The sequence below is a fragment of the Lissotriton helveticus genome, chromosome 12 (assembly GCF_964261635.1).
Source record: "Lissotriton helveticus chromosome 12, aLisHel1.1, whole genome shotgun sequence".
Taxonomy (NCBI): domain Eukaryota; kingdom Metazoa; phylum Chordata; class Amphibia; order Caudata; family Salamandridae; genus Lissotriton; species Lissotriton helveticus.
In genome coordinates, this window is record NC_136073.1 from 117,370,083 (window position 1) to 117,392,869 (window position 22,787).

The following is a 22,787-nucleotide window of genomic DNA, read 5'->3' on the forward strand; positions in this document are numbered from 1 at the left end:
CACTAAGAGCTGTGCCAGAGAGAGGCAATGCACTCACACAGACCCAGTGCGCTCCTGGACAGTCATTGTGTCCAGAGATGACCCACTAAGAGCTGTGCCAGAGAGAGGGAACACACCCATACAGATCCAGTGTTGTCTGGGGAGTCAGTGCCCACAGAGAGCTGTGCCAGAGAGAGGCAATGCACTCATATAACCCCAGTGTGCTCCTGGACAGTTAGTGTGTCCAGAGAACACCCAAAAAAGAGCTGTGCAAGAGAGGCAATGCACACATCCCAACCCAGTGCGCTCTGGAAACGTCAGTGTGTCCAGTGAGTCAGGCCCCACAAACAACTGTGCCAGAGAGAAGCAACACATCCATACAGATCCAGTGTTGTATGGGAGGGTCAGTGTGTCCAGAGAGTCAGGGACAGACCCAGTGTGCTCTTGGACAGTCGTTGTGTCAAGAGAGGACCAACTAAGAGCCGTGCCAGAGAGGCAACACACCCATGCAGACCCAGTGTGCTCCTGGACAGTATCTATAAATAGAGCAAGCAGCTGGATTCTAGCTGACAGCACTACCAGTACTAGTCACAGTATTAACAATCTGTGTTGCTCACATCAAATGATCCGCTGCCAGTAGATCATGAAATAAATGCAAACGATTTGTGGATGAGAGGCAACATTTACAAAGGCAATTCACATGTACAAATTTAGACAGACGAAGTCGGTCTTGTGTCGAAATTCTTCTTTTATTGTCAGATGTAATGTTAGGTATGCACAGTAATAGGATCAGCCAACGCGTTTCGCCCAAGGAAGGGCTTCTTCAGGGCACAAAATGTAGGTAAGGAAGAAACTCGTTATGGGTTTTTTCAAGGTTGGGTGAACAATGGAATTTGGTCCAAAAGTAGGAAACTCCTGTATTTGGAGGGAATGTCTAGGTGAGAGCAAGAAGACATTTAACTCGTGGAATGAGGGTCTTAGCAAGAGCCGTGTCCGGTGTTCGTCAAGCAGTCAGCGTTTTTGGTGCCCCTGGACAGTCACTGTGTCCAGAGAGTTAGGACCCACTAAGACCTGTGCCAGAGAGAGGCAATGCATTCATAGAGTCAGGGCACCCCTATGGATTTAGTTCACCTGCACAGAGTTAGTATCCAAGAGTCAGTGTGCACAGAAAGAAGTGTATCTACAGGGAACAGTGTGCCCAGAGTCAGTCAGTGCGCTCATGTAGCCTAAGTGCACCCATAGTAAATCAGCATACTGCAATACAGTCATTATAACCAAAGCTAAGTCTGTTAGATGAGAGGAAAGTCTGTGCCCTGCAATGTATCTTGCAGGCGGTGAAATTCCAGTTTTGTGTTCTTCATTAAATGTTTTGTGTCCTTCTTAATGTGGGACAGACAACCCAACGTGGCCAATATTGCAACAGGTTTCTCTGCCAATCACAGTACGCCCCAATGGGTGTACACCTTGATGCGAATGTATGGTTAGCCACATTTTTCTAAATGTTGCATGTTGTCATTACAGGTTACTTGATATGTTCGCACTCCTTCCCTTTCAGTGTTTGTATACCCCCTCTAATTTATACAATGAAAATCAATGAAGGGGAGTTGTTTCCATGACTGAACGATTATGTGCTCTGCATAAAAACCGTAGGAGTGTGTTTGCTTGTTTTCTGTCCTTAAACTATTGAAGTGATTGTTATCACTAAACAGACAATGAATGCACAATTGTCTGCCTGTTTCTGTGATACAACTCTTTCTTAATGCAGTATGACAAGTTCTTCTGCTACCACCAGTGTTTGAATGTACATGCTAACAGTCTTATTGTTTTACCCGTCATGCAATGCACTAGGAGCACTGTGAGAAATGTGTATCGTGTCTCCGTCCAATCTGAAATGGCATCAGAGCCAGAGGAACAATCTTTCCTAATGACCTTCTGTGTTTGTGTGTGTTTAGGACAATTCTTTGTTTAAGTTAATTTTGATTTGTACTTCAATAGTCCTTGACATTTTGCAATTCTCAAATAGCGATTCCTTAAAAATCGCTATTTGAGAATCGCAAAAGTGTATCTTGATACATCTGGCCCTTGGTCCTTGTTGGAGAAGTCATTTTGCAACACACACCGTATTATCGATCATTTAAAAAAAAAAAAAAAAAAAAAGCCTTGGCAAGCCAGTTATATTTCCGACCGTTACACTCTCTGCCCAATGCAACTGTATAACTCTATGTACGTCTGTTTTCTATCTTAACTTAGATGTGCCCTCCAGCTGTACCTTTTAAACATGTAAAAGGATGTGTATACTCTTTTTTCTCATTGTACTTATCTCCTCAGTATGTTGAGCCCTCCAAAGAGCACTGACACCCTCCGAGGCCTAGTCAGACTAAAGGAAGCTGCATGTAAATAAATAAATATAGCCGAGTGCATGCACTCGTATTTTTATAATTCGTGCACACTGATGCACTATGGTCCATAGACAAGGCCCAGGAGGGAAGGATCCTGTCACATCCGTGCGGTAGACAGCACCAACAACGCACCGAAGTGCATTGCTTCGTCCCATGTTCAGTCGGACAGGGAACTCCATCGCTGCCAGCGCTGCTCCGCCACTTCCGCAGCTGTGGTCACCCGGAGGGTTTCCTGTGGGTTGTGGGTGGTGTGGTGCGTGGGTCGTGTGGCGCGTGAGCGGTGGCAGCAGGCGTGTCGGGGTGCAGCATGGCATGGCGCAGTGGATAAGCTCAGGATCATTTTCTTTGCATATCTTTCCGTATATCTACATCTTCTCCTTGCTGGTTCTTTTCTCCTTCCTGGCCACAAGAGGAGTTTGATGTCGTGTTTTTTTTTTTTTAATCAATCAAGATATACTAAGATTGCCGCTGGAGTTTTTTTTCCCCCTTTAAGGTTTTCCCTTCGAGCAGTAGCCGTCTAAAGGAGAGGTCACGTCTCGCATACATCATCCTGTGCATGACGGCACAGTGACTGCTGGGAGGAGGCGCCCTTACCTCAAGCCCTCTAAAAGGACCCTCGACAGACCTTCTCCGTGCTACTTCTTAACTGATCCAACCCTGGTTTAGGTGCAACAACTGACTCTGTACTAAAGAGTTCCATACAAATTAATTGCATATGCCTCTATCTTGGGTGGCTATCCTGAAAATATTGCAGGGACCAGGCCCTCCTGGGCCTATATTGGACATCCTTGTTTACAAAGAAACTGAATGGAATACAAGCTTCCTAATCTGTTTGGGCAGTGCTCCTTTAATCACGCATTAACCCTTGCACTTCCTCTCTCCCTCCCCAAGAACTTTTAAATGGCTTTGCCCTTTGCCGTGGTGGTTGATGCTAAATCGCAAAGCCAAGATTATACATAGAAGTACATCAATTGCACTGAATACATCTGTATCGCCAGAAAGATGGCCAATTGTGGGGTATACTCCCCGAATACATTTGAAACCTATACGTCTGACCTACAATTACGAGTTCGAATTTTGTCAGCCTTCCACCCTCCTTAGGTGTTAACCTGAGTAACATAAACCTGATGGAGATATCGTGATGCGCAGTTCTATAAAAATAGTTTTACTGCTGGCTTAATTATAAATAAGTAAGGCTTCCAGTTTTCTATTTTCACTGATTTTTACAGATAAATACAGACAGAAAACAACGTGTTTTCCTGTCTGTATTTATTTTTAAAAGCGGAAAAATACAGTAAGTGGGCTAGTTGTGAGTGACTCAACATACTGTTTTTCATAAATTCCAGGCCAACAGCTGAGCAGATCGACTGCATGGGAAGCTAAAAACAGGATGAGATTACATCACTAACAAGCATATGTCAACATATAGTTGTAGATTAAGGCTAATATTTACCTCTGGGTGTATTATTTTATTATATTTGGCTGATTAACTTGCTCAAGCACGACGTGCATTAAAAGTATGGGTGCATTTTTAATAGTTAAATGTGGAAAATTATGATTTTATGACTTCATTTATTCTCAAAACACAAAATAAATATGGATAAATACCAAAAAGATGGACCAAAAGTAAATATGCACAAATACAAATGGAAATGTTAAAAAATAAATACCATACATCCAGCAGTCATAATTATAAGGCACAAAAGAACACTGTTTATTGGGGTAGTGGGCCACACTGTAGTAACATTAAGGTACCTTTCCCATGAGTTCTGCAATGCTAGGCTTTGAAAATAAAATCAAGAATAAAGGGAAAATCTGCACACGATGTGCTTCGGATAAAGCACAGAATCATGTCTGGGTGCCATGGGCCCTCATTGCCATTGTTGCCATCTCAAATATAAATAACTTAAGAAAAAATCTGGTCTCAATTTATTTTTTTGTAATTTACTGTCTTCCTCTATGCCTATTCTCTGTCCAGATGTAGCACTTGTAAATGTTGTATTATTTTCGAGGATAATATTAAGGGTATTACATTTTTTGTACATGTTTCTACACCATTTTCATGGTACTAGTTTATGGACTAATCTATAGGAGTGTGATGCTTAGTACTTAGTGTTTGTACTACCATTTGGCAGCCGCAATGGGTGGTGCATGCTTGGTGGGCTCCTAGAAATGCCATGGGCCCTGGCACTTATATCTTACAAGCTAAGTGTAATGATTCAGTGTACCTTTAAAAAGTAAAATAGTCCCTAGTATTGCAATGCACGCACTCAAAAGGAGGCAGAATGATACACTATGATAAACGTATTCTGTAAATAAGGTATCCTGCCTTGAGTAATTGGTTATGTAAACTGTAAATACATTCTCCTCTTTACCTTATGTATCCGGCACCCCTCCCCCTTACTACTCGAGCTGTAATTGGTCGATTCTAAGTTTGTTATGTATATTTCTTTGCTCTCCTGTAAAGCGCTCTGATACCCTAACGGGTCAAGTTTGCGCTCTATAAAACACATAAAATAAAATAAGATACACTAAACAGTGGAGGTTGGTGAGCCAATAAATTTGCAAGGAGAGCCGAGCCAAGGGGCTGGCTCGAATCTTATATCCAAGACCTGAAACCGTTTGCACACAACAAACATTGCAATATATATATATATATATATATATATATATATATATATATATATATATATATATATATATATATATATATATATATATATATATATATATATATATATATATATGTCAGCTCCAATTTCCCAAAATACCCAGCCGGGTTCGTAGAAATAACGGCACTCACACAGGCAGCGGCAATCTTTTAGCAGGGCGGTTTATTTAAAAGGCAAACAAACGCGTTTCGGGACTAGAAATCCCTTCGTCAGTGTTATCGTTTGGGCGCCAAACTTTTTTCCTTTTTAAACACTGTTCATGCCTACTGTTGACATAAACAAAGGACTAATGCATTGCGTCTATAGGGCGCGCCATCTTTGAACGCCTTACATTTCACACATTTCGTCTTAATGGCTACATATAAAGCAGTACTTCTTTTGTGTATAAAAAAACATTATGAGTGTATTTTACACTTAAAACATATCGCCGTGTATCGGCAAATTTCAATTCACATTTCGAATCCTTTCATTCCCAAAGGTGGCCAAATGTCTGAGAAACAACGCATTACTAAGAATGCACAATTAAAGCCAAACATCGCTATATTTATAAACAACGCTATTTCAAGCAAATCTTGCCGTGGATCGGCATTTGCAACCTAAAATCAGGTTGCATAATTCTCAGGACACCGGCCATGGGATCAACACAACAGCATAACTCATTAAGACGACAAAAATTCTTTCACTATATATACATTTTCAAAAATATATAACCCTGATATATACTTCAAAGCATTCCAAAAACCTTCCAGACCAATATCGTATGATTTAGACACATTCCTCACAATATTTAGCCCAAGTGAGAGGCAAGTTCCTCCCCCATATTCAATCCCTTCGGAGCCTTGGTCTCAAGGTCGATGATAAATCTAGACTCTAATCGTCTCAAGATCTGCAACCGGTTACCTCCTCTTGGGGTCTCAGCTGCTTGATCTAGGCAGAAGTATCTTAGTAGAGTCCTATCACTTTTGTGCTTTATGGCAAAATGCCTTGCTACCGGGTAGCTGAAATCCTTGTTGGCTATAGCCCGCATGTGTTCGAGTATCCGAAGTTTGACGGGATTGATGGTACTGCCCACATACCTCAATGAACACGGGCAGATCAGGCAGTAAACTGCGTGGTCTGTGTGACAAGACATAAACTTAGTGATTTTTCTAGCTTGACTGCCAGGCACCTCATATGCTAGCGTTCTCTTGCTTGCTGAGCAGGCTTTACATTTCCCGCACGGGAAAAACCCCTTAGCCTCTTTTAGGGTACCCAGTTGTTTCCTTTCAATTGGTAGATAGCTGTGGACTAACTCATCTCGCAGAGACCTTGCCCTCCTAAAAGTGATAGCTGGCACAGCTGGAATATCAGAGCCCACAATTGGATCTGATTTCAATATGTGCCAATGTTTGGACAAGATTGTTCTCAATCTAAAAGAGTTTGCAGCATATGGTGTAATCATTCTGAACTGTACCTTTTCAGATTGAGTCAATGCCTTCTTTTTAAACAGTTGGCTGCGAGGAATTTTTCTCACTTTCTTTAAGGTTTCATATAGCTTGTTAGTATTGTAACCTCTGTTTTGGAACCTAGTTATACTGTCACTTGCTGCTCTTTCAAAATCTGCATCATGGGTGCAATTGCGTTTTAAACGTAACATTTCCCCATAGGGGATGTTGGAGATTAGTTTGCGGGAATGACTACTTGAAGCGTGTAAAACGCTGTTCCCTGCGGTTGGCTTACGATAGAGCTGGGTACTTATTTTTCCATTCCTCACACTTACTTCTAAGTCAAGGTAATTGACCCTTTCTCTGCTAATATCCCCAGTAAATACCAAATTGCACTCATTGTTATTGAGCACTGCAATGTACTCTACAGCCTCCTCCATAGACCCATTCCATACCAGGAGCAGGTCATCAATATACCTGCTCCATGCCACTATCTTATCGTTCCATACGGCATTATTGGGGGACCAGGCTACCTGCTCCTCCCACCAGCCCACGAATAAATTCGCGTAGCTGGGGGCGAAGCAGGAACCCATCGCCGTACCGGAACACTGTTGGTATATAGTCTCCTGAAAAAGAAAGATGTTATTGTAGAGACAAAATTTTATAAGTTCTAACAGCATCTTGTTGTGCAATGCAAATTTTAGTTCTCTTCGATTCAGGAAAAACTCGACAGCTTTCATGCCTTGTTCGTGGTCTATACAAGTGTAGAGGCTTGTTATGTCAAGTGTGATCAATATGTAACTCGGTTGCCAAATAATAGACTCCATCTTTTCAATAAAATCTGTAGAGTCTCTTACATATGATTTCAAAGATAAAACAAAACCAAAAAGAAAGTGATCCAAAAATTTTGAAAGGTTCTCAGTTAAACCTCCAATGGAGGAGATAATGGGTCTCCCAGGGGGGTTGTTGATACTCTTATTGAAAAGATGGAGTCTATTATTTGGCAACCGAGTTACATATTGATCACACTTGACATAACAAGCCTCTACACTTGTATAGACCACGAACAAGGCATGAAAGCTGTCGAGTTTTTCCTGAATCGAAGAGAACTAAAATTTGCATTGCACAACAAGATGCTGTTAGAACTTATAAAATTTTGTCTCTACAATAACATCTTTCTTTTTCAGGAGACTATATACCAACAGTGTTCCGGTACGGCGATGGGTTCCTGCTTCGCCCCCAGCTACGCGAATTTATTCGTGGGCTGGTGGGAGGAGCAGGTAGCCTGGTCCCCCAATAATGCCGTATGGAACGATAAGATAGTGGCATGGAGCAGGTATATTGATGACCTGCTCCTGGTATGGAATGGGTCTATGGAGGAGGCTGTAGAGTACATTGCAGTGCTCAATAACAATGAGTGCAATTTGGTATTTACTGGGGATATTAGCAGAGAAAGGGTCAATTACCTTGACTTAGAAGTAAGTGTGAGGAATGGAAAAATAAGTACCCAGCTCTATCGTAAGCCAACCGCAGGGAACAGCGTTTTACACGCTTCAAGTAGTCATTCCCGCAAACTAATCTCCAACATCCCCTATGGGGAAATGTTACGTTTAAAACGCAATTGCACCCATGATGCAGATTTTGAAAGAGCAGCAAGTGACAGTATAACTAGGTTCCAAAACAGAGGTTACAATACTAACAAGCTATATGAAACCTTAAAGAAAGTGAGAAAAATTCCTCGCAGCCAACTGTTTAAAAAGAAGGCATTGACTCAATCTGAAAAGGTACAGTTCAGAATGATTACACCATATGCTGCAAACTCTTTTAGATTGAGAACAATCTTGTCCAAACATTGGCACATATTGAAATCAGATCCAATTGTGGGCTCTGATATTCCAGCTGTGCCAGCTATCACTTTTAGGAGGGCAAGGTCTCTGCGAGATGAGTTAGTCCACAGCTATCTACCAATTGAAAGGAAACAACTGGGTACCCTAAAAGAGGCTAAGGGGTTTTTCCCGTGCGGGAAATGTAAAGCCTGCTCAGCAAGCAAGAGAACGCTAGCATATGAGGTGCCTGGCAGTCAAGCTAGAAAAATCACTAAGTTTATGTCTTGTCACACAGACCACGCAGTTTACTGCCTGATCTGCCCGTGTTCATTGAGGTATGTGGGCAGTACCATCAATCCCGTCAAACTTCGGATACTCGAACACATGCGGGCTATAGCCAACAAGGATTTCAGCTACCCGGTAGCAAGGCATTTTGCCATAAAGCACAAAAGTGATAGGACTCTACTAAGATACTTCTGCCTAGATCAAGCAGCTGAGACCCCAAGAGGAGGTAACCGGTTGCAGATCTTGAGACGATTAGAGTCTAGATTTATCATCGACCTTGAGACCAAGGCTCCGAAGGGATTGAATATGGGGGAGGAACTTGCCTCTCACTTGGGCTAAATATTGTGAGGAATGTGTCTAAATCATACGATATTGGTCTGGAAGGTTTTTGGAATGCTTTGAAGTATATATCAGGGTTATATATTTTTGAAAATGTATATATAGTGAAAGAATTTTTGTCGTCTTAATGAGTTATGCTGTTGTGTTGATCCCATGGCCGGTGTCCTGAGAATTATGCAACCTGATTTTAGGTTGCAAATGCCGATCCACGGCAAGATTTGCTTGAAATAGCGTTGTTTATAAATATAGCGATGTTTGGCTTTAATTGTGCATTCTTAGTAATGCGTTGTTTCTCAGACATTTGGCCACCTTTGGGAATGAAAGGATTCGAAATGTGAATTGAAATTTGCCGATACACGGCGATATGTTTTAAGTGTAAAATACACTCATAATGTTTTTTTATACACAAAAGAAGTACTGCTTTATATGTAGCCATTAAGACGAAATGTGTGAAATGTAAGGCGTTCAAAGATGGCGCGCCCTATAGACGCAATGCATTAGTCCTTTGTTTATGTCAACAGTAGGCATGAACAGTGTTTAAAAAGGAAAAAAGTTTGGCGCCCAAACGATAACACTGACGAAGGGATTTCTAGTCCCGAAACGCGTTTGTTTGCCTTTTAAATAAACCGCCCTGCTAAAAGATTGCCGCTGCCTGTGTGAGTGCCGTTATTTCTACGAACCCGGCTGGGTATTTTGGGAAATTGGAGCTGACATATGGGACGCGAGCACCATCGCGCTACGCGGCACCCGCCCTGTGAGTGACTCACGTTATGGTGTGTTGGAGCTTTTATATATATATATATATATATATATATATATTCACCAAAAGTTCAATAGTCACGCTCTCAGGACAAGTACAATCCACACCAAATTGTTTCAGGAAACTGTTTATTCACACAACGCGTTTCGGCTGCCCAGCAGCCCTGGTCACATGTGACATAGCTGCTGTGCAGCTAAAACGCGTTGTGTGACTAAACAGTTTCCTGCAACAATTTGGTGTGGATTGTACTCGTACTGAGCGCGCCTATTGAACTTTTGGTGAATGTTTGGACAACCAGTATGCTCTGCCGGCATGCAAGTCACTTCCCAAGGGTCCTGAGTTCCAGAAGGAGCGTTGAGTTGTGGATATAGATTTATATATATATATATATATATATATATATATATATATATAGTTGCTTCAAAATTGAAAAATGAGTATTTCTATAACATGTGAAGCTTTGGCTTTAATTGGTCACATCATAGCACTGAACTGAGAAGTACTTAGAGGCTAGACAATTGTCATGTAAACCCTGTATGGGGGCCAGATTAAAACATTATACTAAATTCAAGCACAAAATGTTTCTGTGCACCTGGTATTCTTAACTCACATATTTGAAAGTGCTTTTCATACACGATAAAGAAGAAAAAAGTGTTTTAGCTAAGTATGATATTTCCCCAATATCACACAATTTAAGCAGTGGAGCCTCGATTTATCAAGGATTTCTGGTTCACTTTGTGCATATAGCCAGGTTCTGAGCTGGGATGGTGCAGTGAGCTAAAAAAACAGTGATGGATTAAAACCATGATCTATTGACTTGGTAAGAGTATTCTGCATCATTCAGAAGCTCTGTCCATCACCACCCCCTTTTTCCAAAATCACTTTGTGCAAATCAGCCAGAAAATGACAATCTATCCTTATTTTAAGCATATGTTTTTTTTTTTTTCACAACCGTATTTTAAGCATATGTTTTACCGCTTGGTTCATTTTTTGCAGTTTTTATATAGCGTCAACTCGTTTCAAATTCCAAATCGCAAAGTTTTATATGAGCACTAGTTAAAGTACACAAGGTAATATTCATTGCTTTTAGGCATTGGAAAATTAAGTGATTTGCCCAGATTCACAGGATATTGTGCCGATTCCGAGACCAAAACTTGCTTCTCCAGTTTAAAAGTCGGCAGCACTGGCCCTGACTCCACTACCTTGAAAAGGGAGGGGGGAGGCAGAAGAAAGCTTGGGTCGTTATGGACTCGAGGTTCCAACAAGACCTTCAGCTGACTGAGCTAGAGTCAGGCTTCAGGCTCGAGCTTTCAGTGGCTCTTCCAAACATCGAATAACTAACATGAGGTCAGTAAGGGATACTCCTGTGTGTAGAGCAAACACCCACTCTGTGTATATTTTAAAGATTTTGCATGACTAGGTCTTGTCGACAGCAGCTGTGTCAAGTCAGACCTAAAATATGGATGAGGCATAATACAGGAAGATACCGGCCTGAACCCGGAACCATTTACCATAAGGATGGGAGCTACAACATGCACATTCAGGGGCGCTGTGAACCCCCAGCTTTAGCAGCTACAGTGGGGGTGGAGTTCTTGATGGGCCTCTTCTGTTTGCAACTCAGCAGACAATTCTCATAAATAACGTTAAAGGGTGGGTGAGCGAATGAGTTTGTGAAAGGATGGATGGACGGGTGTGTAAGTGAAAGGATGGGAGAGTGAGTGACAGGGTATATGGGTAGCTGGATAGATGAATGAGTGAAGGGATGATGGATGGATGACTGAAATAATGGATGGATAACTGAAAGAGAGGGTGGATGGATGGATGAAAGGGTGGATGATTGAAAGGGTGAATGGATGAAAAGTATAGATGCATGAGTGAGTTAAAATATGGATGGCTGACTGAATGGATGGATGAAGTAAAAGGGTGGATAGATGGATGAGCAAAAGGATGGATGGATGAGCGCAAGGATGGATGGATGAGTAAAAGGGTGGATGCTGGGGCATTATGAACCCCACCTTTAGCAGCTACAGCCGGGGTGATGTTCTTGATGGGCCTCTTATGTCTGCAACTTGGCAGGCAAAGGCATGCGAGTGATAGGATGGATGGATGTGAGTGAATAGGTGGATGGATGGGTGAAAGGATGGATGGGTAGATGGATGAATGAATGAAAGATTGGATGTAAGGATGGATGAGTAAATGGGAAAATAGATAGATGAGTGAAAGAATGGATGGATGAGTGAAAGGGAGGATGGATGGATAGATGAAAGAGTGAATGGATGAGTAAAACTGAGAATGGACAGATGATGAGAGAAAGGAAGGATGGTGTACTGGATAGGTGTAGTATACTACAATAGGTTTAATGGATATGATTGGATAGAGATGAGCAAGCAGACAGAATGAAGAAAGACTGAAAGATGGGTTAAAGAATGAATGGGCGACAGATGTAAAGGTAAAATGGTAGATATCAGCAGGTGGATGGAAGGATGAATGGACAGATTCTTAGATGAAAGAGGCAAGAGAGGTCTTCTGGGGAGGGTCGCGATGGCTTGATTTGTTTGCTTGGTGCCATAAGAGCTTTGGTTTGAAGTGGGGGGGGGGGGGGTATTTTCATTTTCTGGCTACTCCCTTGTGTCCATCTCTCACTTTGTTTTGCGTTCGAGACACATAAGTGCAGATATTTGGTAGCAACGACGACATATGCGGAGCTTGCCATGTACAATAACGCCAACCGAAAAATAGAAAATCAAGGGTAATTACATCTAATCTCGTGAAATGCAAAACTGCATTTGAGCCATATATTAGAGTAAAATGCAATCGACGTGAGAACACATTTAAGGTCAGAATAAGTAGCACAAGAAACATAAGTGTCACAAGCTGCAGCCTCTTGGTTCTGGTCATTGGGATTATTCTAATTTTCTGTGCACGTGTGCTACACGTTTTATGCAAAAGGAATAACTACATAACAATAGTATAATTTGGGGTTGTCCTCATAACAAGTGTACATTGAAATTACACGAGATTACGTAGTGCAATGGAAATGTTGACAGGTCATAGTTTATCTTTTGCGGAGCTCTTCTTTGCACAATGTCACTCTGGAAACACAGAGATATGAACTGTGTTTTCTGATAACTACAACAGTAATGTACACCATAAAAGTGTCACAAAGTCTCATTTGTTTACGTTCCGAAGCACACACATTTACACAGTAAACGAAGTTACAAAGGTTTCACCTGACCTTTGCGTTGGTGGTAGATATAATAAAAAGTCACAGCTGGTCAAAGGCCTCGAGTGCCGTCGGGCGGCCTGGGGCTGCTCTGGGGGCTGCCATGCCATGCTGCCTTCAAGGCTACTGTGGCTCGGCCTGCATGGGATCGCGACTCAGCTGACGGACTATCGTGACATGGTGCAGACTATCATATCCCCGCTCTCACTCTGACGTGCAAACCAAGCAACTGTCACGACTCACGTTGCAAGTTTTCGTGGCCCGATGCGGGGCTGGGGCGTTATCTACGAGGACACCTAGGGGCTGTCAGAAGAGGCCCCTTTAAAGGGAAGAAAGAGCCAATATCTGCGAGGCCAGCCTTTCACGCTGCCCAGCCTCCAATGAATCTAGGCTATCGCGACCCACCGCCGAGGCTAACGGGACTCACCTCACAAGCCATCACACCTTACGTCACTTCACAAGCCATCACACCTTACGTCACTTCACAAGCCATCACACCTTACGTCACTTCACAAGCCATCACACCTTATGTCACCTCACAAGCCATCACACCTCATGTCACCTCACAAGCCATCACACCTCATGTCACCTCACAAGCCATCACACCTCATGTCACCTCACAAGCCATCACACCTCATGTCACCTCACAAGCTATCACACCTCATGTCACTTCACAAGCCATCACACCTCACGTCACCTCAAAAGCCATCACACCTCATGTCACCTCACAAGCCATCACACCTCATGTCACTTCACAAGCCATCACACCTCATGTCACCTCACAAGCCATCACACCTCATGTCACCTCACAAGCTATCACACCTCATGTCACTTCACAAGCCATCACACCTCATGTCACTTCACAAGCCATCACACCTCACGTCACTTCACAAGCCATCACACCTCATGTTGCAGCTCCCTGACAAGCTATTGCAACTCACCTCACAGGCCATCACACCTCATATCACTTACAAGCCATCACACCTCATATCACTTACAAGCCATCACACCTCACGTCACCTCACAAGCCATCACACCTCTTGTCACTTCACAAGCCATCACACCTCATGTCACTTCTCAAGCCATCACACCTCATGTCACTTCTCAAGCCATCACACCTCATGTCACCTCACAAGCCATCACACCTCATGTCACTTCTCAAGCCATCACACCTCATGTCACTTCACAAGCCATCACACCTCATGTCGCAGCTCCCGGACAAGCTATTGCAACTCACCTCACAAGCCATCACACCTCATGTCACTTCACAAGTCATCACACCTCATGTCACTTCACAAGCCATCACACCTCACGTCACCTCACAAGCCATCACACCTCATGTCACTTCACAAGCCATCACACCTCATGTCACTTCACAAGTCATCACACCTCATGTCACTTCACAAGCCATCACACCTCACGTCACCTCAAAAGCCATCACACCTCATGTCACCTCACAAGCCATCACACCTCATGTCACTTCACAAGCCATCACACCTCATGTCACCTCACAAGCCATCACACCTCATGTCACTTCACAAGCCATCACACCTCATGTCGCAGCTCCCTGACAAGCTGTTGCCACTCACTTCACAAGCCATCACACCTCATGTCACTTCACAAGCCATCACACCTCATGTTGCAGCTCCCTGACATGCTATTGCCACTCACTTCATAAGCTGTCACTCGTCATCTCAGAAAGTGTTGCGACTCACCACACAAACCTTTCCAACTCGCACCACAACTTATTGCACCTCTGCTACGAACTATTGGTCCTCACTTGACGAGCGTTTGCAGGTTATCGCCTAAGCTACCACACTTCACAAAATATCGCGACTCCACTGTCGGGTGGCAAGGCAAAGGCTTCACGGGCCCTCATGCAAGCGAGGAACTTGCACCCCTCTCCCAATCCCTTGCTTTGGTACTAAAAACAATACTAACTAGGGTGGAGTGGACCCCTCGTGCCATTGGGCACCGGTGCCACTACACATGCCACACTACTGATACCTGCTGCGCCCCTGAGATATCCTGCGCCCATTCCAACAAGGTCAAACTCACCTGGCAAGCTGCAGCCACAGCAGGAGACACTGCGACCCTCTCACGAGCCGTCCTGCCTCAGCCCCAGACTATGGTTTAACTTCAAATGTCTCACTCTCTGTGTGTCCACCCCACTCCCCCGCTATTCTCTTTTTTATTTATTTATTTATGCATTTTTATATAGCGCGGACTTTACCCGAAGGCGTCAGAGCGCTTCACAATAGGAACAGAAATGAAACATAATGAGAAACATTACACAAGAACAGATTACAAAACCATACGTTACGTTACATAAGGTAATAGTGACAATTGTGAGCAAACAAAATACATGAGGTAGTAAAAATTGTGAGCAACCAAAAATACATGAGGTAGTAAAAAGTGCACAAGAGGAAAAAGTGACAAGTGTGCAGTTACAAGAGAAAACAAAGTATAATTTGAGGTATAATACAGCAATAAGAGTTAGACACTCAGGCACAAGAACAAGCGTTACGTAGGCAAAGGTGGCACTTGTGCAAGTATCAAAGGTAAACACATGTGAGAGGTAGCAGGGGGGCGGGCCTCTACCCCTGAACTTTCAGCCCTCCTCCTTGCCACCCCTGCTCCTACCTTCCACCCCGTCCGCAAGCTTCACACCGCCCCAGACCCTCCGACATGTCCCTCCCAGTCCTATCCTCATTCTCTCTCTCTCCATTGGTCGGCCTGCTTGTCACTCTCTTTCCTCATCTGGGGTATCTCGCTCTCTCTATTTCTATTGTTGTCTGTCCCCCTCGCCTCCGACCCCCCCCCCCCCCCACCCCATAAGTGTCTCCACCTCTGTTCTCTCTCTTTCTGTTACTTCTCTCTCTGGTGGAAAGAACATATAATTGTTACTGTTCTCTGACTATGACAAAAGTGAACACAAAGTCCAGCAACTCAACCTCCCCCCCTAAAAAAAAAGCTCAAGGCTCCCATAGCAGCGCTCACCTGGGTCACAAGTGGGATGGGAGGCGGCTTCTGGTTGCTCTGTTCGGGGGCTTTCCAGCTGTTTTTCTGGTCCAAGACATGTGCTGGTGAGATTTACCACCGAGTTCAGTTGTGCAGATGATGTGATTTATAACAGACTGTGATGTGCTGAGGAGGAGTCCTCTGCGTGTCCAGATGTGCTGAGGAGTGCTCCTGGATGCTGGGTTATGTTAACAACGTTAAAAAGTCTTGGAGCACAGGCTGCTGTGCTGATCTGTCGCGCAATGTCCCTGCTCTGCTGGTTAATCTCCTGCTTGCTCGATGGACATAAAAAGAAGGGGTCCTCAGACTCAGAACAGAGAAATTTACAAATGTTATTCCATTGTTTCAAATAAATTCAAAAAAGCAAAGCTATTGAATGCAAAAAGAATTTAATTCAAAACCGATGGACCAGCTGATGAGTTTGGAAGTGTTGACGAGTTTTACTTAGTCCACTGCTACACTAATGCCTCTTAGAGCCCGAGCGGTGCTACTGACGAGTCTAACTGCATACCTGAGGAGTCTGGGGCTTCCTATGCTGCATGGATACGTCTTGCATGACGCCCTGGTGTGCTGTTGAACCCCAAGGTATGTGCAGGTATGTGGGAGGGTTTTATAGTAATCCCAACTGTCCTGATGGCCGGCTGTGCGGATGAGTCCTCTGCTGTTGGGATGAGCCGTGCAGCATCGTGGCCAGATGTGCCGCCGAGTCTCACGGACGGAGCTCCTGTTCAAGGGGGCAGCCTCTACCCCTGAACTTTCAGCCCTCCTCCTTGCCACCCCTGCTCCTACCTCCCACCCCGTCCGCAAGCTTCACACCGCCCCAGACCCTCCGACATGTCCCTTCCAGTCCTATCCTCAGCAGCCCTGAGGCCTCCCACCCCTCTCCTGGTCTCTGCCCCTGGGTCTGCTACACTGCCCTGCTCGTCCTATCCGTGCCCCTCTCCCTGGCCCCGCCTCCTTCGCCCCCCCTCTGTATGACCCTACCTCCTCCTCTCTCCTTCTCTCTACCTCCTTCGCCCCCCCCACCTCCTCCTCCTCTCTCGCTCTCCCTCCTCTCTCCCTCCGTATTTACATCACAAGGCTGCCCCCCACGGGTGTGTGTCCCCCTCCCTCACTCCTTCATTGAACCCTCCTCCTCCTCTGACCCTCTGCGCCAACCCTCCAGCGCCTCCCCTCTCGGCGCTAGCCTCACATACATACAAATAGGCCGTGTGCCCCAACCGCCTTATCCGCCTCTTTTCCGCCCCTACAGTCCCCGTGCCCTCTTCACCCACCCCTCCCTCCCCCCTCCAAATCACCGCAACCCCTCCGCTGTCTCCGCCCCCTCCGTCTCTCCCGCCCTCCTTTCCCTCCCGTTATCCCCGCTCCGGAGCGCCGGCTCGCAGGGCCTCCTCCTGCCCGTCCTCGAGCCCCGTCCTCCCCGCGCGGCCCTCTCGAGCCCCAGCCTCGCGCCGGACCCCATCCACGCGCCGCTTCCAGCCTCTTGCCGTTTCCCATCCTCGCGCCGGACCCCAGCCTCGCGCGTTTCCCATCCACGCGCCCCTTCCCATCCACGCGCTGGACCCCAGCCTCGCGCTCTGCCTCACGCGCTGCCGTTTCGTGCAGCGTCACCTCTCACGCATAAACACCCCTTCTTCGGAAGTCTCCCGCGCGCCGCCTAACCCCCTTTGTTATTTTACTTCCTCCTGTTTTTATTTCTTTATTGCTCTCTTTGCCTCCTCCATCATTCTCCCCCTTTCCCTGTATCTCCTCCTTCTTCGCGTTACCCTTCCCGCTCCCGACCTCCCTAGCCCCCTCTGCCTCTTTTGCTGCGTTAACCATCCTCTCCTTAACCCCACCTTCATTTCTTAAGCTTTCTTCACTCTTTCGTTAATTGCCTTGCAACCCCCCCCCCCCCTACTTCATTATATCGGCCCTCCTACTCTCTGGTCTTCACCTTAACTCTCTTTCTGCCTTCAATTTTAAAGCTTTCTCCCCCTTTCCATGAGTCCATCTTTATCACTATCGACCCTTTGCCAGATTTCTGTTTTTTTTTATATCGCACCTCCATTAATCTCTCTAACCCTCTCCCTTTCATGGCCCCCCTCTCTCCATTTGCCCCAAGTCTCCCGCTCTAAAGCTTCTCTCGTTCCTCCTTTACCTCCGCCCCCCTCCATCTCTCTGTACCCTGTATCTTCACCCCTCCTCTAAACTCGACCTCCTTTACTCAGACATTCCCTGACACTCATTTTGCATCTGTCCCCGTTTCCTTTAACAACAGTTCTATTCATATGGAGTGCTGAGTGATTCACCAGCGCGAGTGGAGGCGTGGTGATGGGGTGAGGGAGGGAGAGAGGCGAAGTGGAAGAGCGCGGCACAACAATGTCAAACTCTCACTCCCAGTACAGAGATCTGGCCCTCTATCCATCGTTTTATTGACACCTTAGACCGATAAGGCACACAATTAGAGCTTTTTCTTAGTTTAAGTACTTTTGAAATGCCTGTCTGGCTTTATCTTTAGAGAACTTCAAGTAAACAGCAAATGCCACTGAAAAATCTGATTATGTATGTTTATATAAGTAAGTAAAATCTATATAAAGCGCTCGATTGCAGAGGCATCTTGGCGTTGGGGTAGCAGAGGAATGAGATGAAACCCGGAAAGTTCAGGCCTTTTTAGGTCGAGCCTAGAGTAGCGCATGCGCTGCTTGCTCGACTTTTAGTAAGGGAGTTTTCAAAGAGTTACCACAAACTTTTCCCGGTCTCAAGCTTGCGTGCACGTGAGCGTGCACACGCGCAGCCACCATCTGCCTTTTGTTATCCCTTCCTCCGCATCGCTGGCCATTACTTTCACTTTTACAAATGCCTGAACATGGAAATATAGCGCGGTCCAGGATCAATCAATGACAAATGTATGTGTACGAATTATGGCGGTGACTTTCCCTTATTGCTTCCATTCTTCCTATAAATTTCTATTTTATCATTTTCCTCCTTTAGTTCCTCCATGTTTTTTTCTCTCTTCCACTGTCGTTTTCTTCATGCTAGTCTTTTTTCCTTCATTTCCTCCTTGTCTATATTTTGCTTTCATTTGTTTTGTTCCCTTCCCTTCCTTACTCTCCAGCACCACTTTATGTTTTACTCTTTTCTTCTAACTCCCCCGCTTCTTTTCATCTTCATCTGTTCATTGCTTTCTTCATTCCCTACCTTCAGTTTCTGTTTTCGGGCTCTTTCTTCGCCATGACTCATTTTCTTTTACCCTCTCTTTCTTTTGTACTTCTCGCTTCTTCTTTCCCACTTTTCCCTTTCCTAACATCCTTCCTTCTTTCCTGTGTTGTCCTACCTGTCTTTGCTAACAGCCTCTAGCTTTTCCTCCTATTGCACGTCTTCATTTTCTTTTTCTTTATTCTCCATAATTTCTCTCTCTCTCTCTCACCACCTCCCACTCTCTACAGAGTCATGTCAGGAAATCGTATATTTGTCTTTTTGATGGATGTTTTAGTTAATCAACACTAATCTGAGCCCATGCAAAACAGTGAGTTGAAACAGATGTGCCTGGCGCGCTGCTGGAACCCTCTTTGATATCGGCAGTCGGCCGGGCAGCGCCGCTGTGCCCCTTAGTGTCGCAGCGTGGGCTCCGATAACGCCACTGCGCATCTCAATTTTGTGCCTCTTTTGCCTTCTGTTCCACTCGTTTTTTGTGCCCTTCTGCCCTCTGTCCCACTCGTTTTTTTGTGCCCTTTGGCCCTCTGTGTCACGCGTTTTTCCCTCGTTTTTTGTGCCCTTCTGCCTTCTGTTCCACTGGTTTCTTGTGCCCTTCTGCCTTCTGTTCCACTCGTTTTTTTGTGCCCTTCTGCCCTAAGTGCCACTCGTTTTCCCCTTGTTTTTGTGCCCCTTTTGCCATCTGTTCCGCTCCTTTTTTGTGCCCCCGCCCTCTGATCCACTCTTTTTTGTGCCCATCTGCCCTCTGTGCCACTCGTTTTCCCTCGTTTTTTGCACCCTTCTGCCTTCTGTTCCACTCGTTTTTTGTGCCCTTCTGCTCTCTGTTCCACTCATTATTTTGTACCCTTCTGCCCGCTGTGCCACTCGTGTTTTTCCCTCGTTTCTGTGCCCCTTTTTCCCTCTGTTATCTTCGTTGTCCCTCACCGCCCTCGCCTCTGCATCCCCTGCGACCCCGCCACCCTGACTGCCCACTGCCCATTCGCTGCCCCTGCCTCCCACCTCCGAGCTGCTCTTCCCTACCACCTCCCCATATATTCCAACCGCTGCTTGGCTGGAGGCACGCCTAAGGCAAGCCCGTCTGCGTCCGTCCGTGCCTGGACCGGGGAGAGCGCTAGAACCCCTGGCCCCCGCACCCGCCACAACGACCGCTGCCACTACGACGCCAGCTCGCTGCACGCTCTGAACTCCGGACGGAGCCACACCTGCTTCAAGGCCACCCCGAAACGCACACACGGCCCCTTCACCTGCCGGAACTGCAGCTGCACCAGCCTCAGAGCCGACGAACCACCCACCAAGAAAGACCCCAACCACCTCCGATGCATACTACTGAACACACGCTCCGCACGTAAGCATGCCATCAAACTCTGGGACCTGTTCGACACAACATCCCCGGACGGCGCCTTCCTGACAGAGACCTGGTTTAACGACTCCTCCGCACCCGACATCACCATATCCATCCCAGACGGCTACAAGATCACCCGCAGAGACCGCACAAACGGAGTCGGAGGAGGAATCGCCATCGTCCACGAGAACAGCATCAGGTTCTCGACTAGCACCGACGACGCGCTCAGCACCGCTGAACACATGCATTTCCAGATCCACACAGACCCTAACTCCACCCCAAGAGGCACACTCGTCTACATACCCCTGGACCCTGCCCTCAGTTCAGCGACTCCATCGCCGACTTCATCAGCATGCATGCCCTGACCTCCACAGACTACATCCTCCTTGGAGACCTGAACTTTCACCTTGAGAACAACGACCACAACTCCACAACCCTGATCAATAACCTCGCCAACCTCGGACTGAAGCAACTCGTCACAACGCCCACCCTCTCCGCCGGCCACACGCTCGACCCCGTCTTCTCCTCAAGCCTGCACGTCTCCGTCAGCCACACCACCAAACTCCTCTGGACTGACCACCACTGCATCCACTTTGTCTTCCATAAACCGACCACACACCACCGCACCCAACAGATCCCCCGCCGCTGCTGGACCAAAATCACAGAAGACCAACTACACGCAAACTTCGCTCTCAGCCCACCCACTGAACCCTCCAACACCAACGATGCTGCCCACAGCCTCAGATGCTGGATCGAGGACTGCGCCAACACCCTTGCCCCGCTGAAGAAACTCCTCCATAGAGACACCAGCAAGAGGGCCAGCTGGTTCACCCCAGAACTCCTAGCCTCCAAGCAAGCCTGCCGGAAACTAGAGAAGAAATGGCACCGTGAACAAACGCTGGACAGCCACGCCATCCGCAACCACCAGCACCTCATCAGGGCGGCCAAGAGGATCACCTTCAAAGACCGCCTCGACAACAACGCACACAATAGCAAGGAGCTCCTCAACATCTTGAAGGAACTCTCCAACCCCAGCTCCAACACCAACGACATCCCGCCGTCGCAAGCCCTCTGCGACCCCCTCGCCACCTTATTCCACCGCAAGATAGTAGACATCCACGACAGCTTCAACACCCAGACAGCCCCAACAGACAGCAACACAACAGACCCTCCGCACACCATCAACCATGACCCCCTGCTAGCCTGGAACAGCTTGAGCATCTTCAACAGAGCAAGCATCTCCATCTCATCCCACCTGAGCAACGTCATCAATCTCTCCCTCTAGACCGCGACCGTCCCAGAGATCTGGAAATCCGCCGAGATCGACACCCTGCTCAAAAAACCTAAGGCAGACCCAAGAGACCTGAAGAACTTCCAGCCCATCTCTCTGCTCTCCTTCCCGGCCAAGGTCATCGAGAAAACCGTCAACAGACTTCTAACCCAATACCTCAAAGAAAACAGAATCCTGGACCATTCCCAGTCAGGGTTCCGCAGCAACCACAGAACCGAGACTGCCCTCATCGCCGCCACCGACGACATCAGGACCCTGCTGGACAACGGCGAGACCGCAGCACTCATCCTCCTAGACCTCTCTGCCGCCTTCGACACTGCCTGACACCGCACTCTACGTGCACGCCTCCACGCCACAGGGATCCGAGACAAGGCTTTGGATTGGACCACCTCCTTCCTCTCCGGCAGAACCCAGAGTGTCCGCCTCCTCCATTCCGTTCCAAAGCCTCCAAGATCATCTGCGGCGTACCCCAGGGATCCTTCCTCAGCTCGACGCTGTTCAACATTTACAAGGCCCGCTCCCACATGTAGCCCGACAGCACAACCTCAACATAACCTCCTACGCCGACGACACTCAGCTGATCCTCTCCCTCACCAAGAACCCCATCACCACCAAAGCCAACCTCCACGAAGGAATGAAGGCCATCGCCGACTGGATGAAGACCAGCCGTCTGAAACTGAACTCGGACAAGACGAAGGTCCTCATCCTCGGCTCCAACCCTTCAGCCTGGTGGCTGACGGCAATCGGGGCATCCCCGACACCCACCGACCACGCACGCAACCTGGGAATCATCCTCGACTCAACGCTCTCAATGACCAAGCAAGTCAACGCCATCTCCTCTTCCTGCTTCAACTCCCTCCGCATGCTCCGCAAGATCTACAGATGGATCCCGACAGATACAAGAAAGACAGTCACCAAGGCCCTCATCAGCAGCAGACTCGACTACGGAAACGCCCTCTACGCGGGAGCCCCGACCAAGCTCATCAAACGACTACAATGCATCCAAAACGCCTCGGCATGACTGATCCTCG

At 46.6% G+C, this 22,787-nt stretch overlaps 1 protein-coding gene across 2 annotated transcripts in view; it reads right to left on the bottom strand.

The window, feature by feature from the left end:
- GAL3ST4 (galactose-3-O-sulfotransferase 4) overlaps window positions 1–17,061 on the bottom strand; it is a 122,929-nt gene extending 105,868 nt beyond the window's left edge. The window contains exon 1 of one of the 2 annotated variants that reach the window (XM_078671004.1): window positions 15,908–17,061. Coding sequence is in view for 1 of the 2 variants with exons in the window: in XM_078671002.1 (XP_078527128.1) it covers window positions 15,551–15,597 (47 nt within the window). In the remaining variant the exon portion in view is untranslated. Of the gene's footprint in view, window positions 1–15,550; window positions 15,619–15,907 lie in introns of those variants that run through there. The other variant, XM_078671002.1, reaches the window with a different exon arrangement.
- Window positions 17,062–22,787: the final 5,726 nt, after the last annotated feature.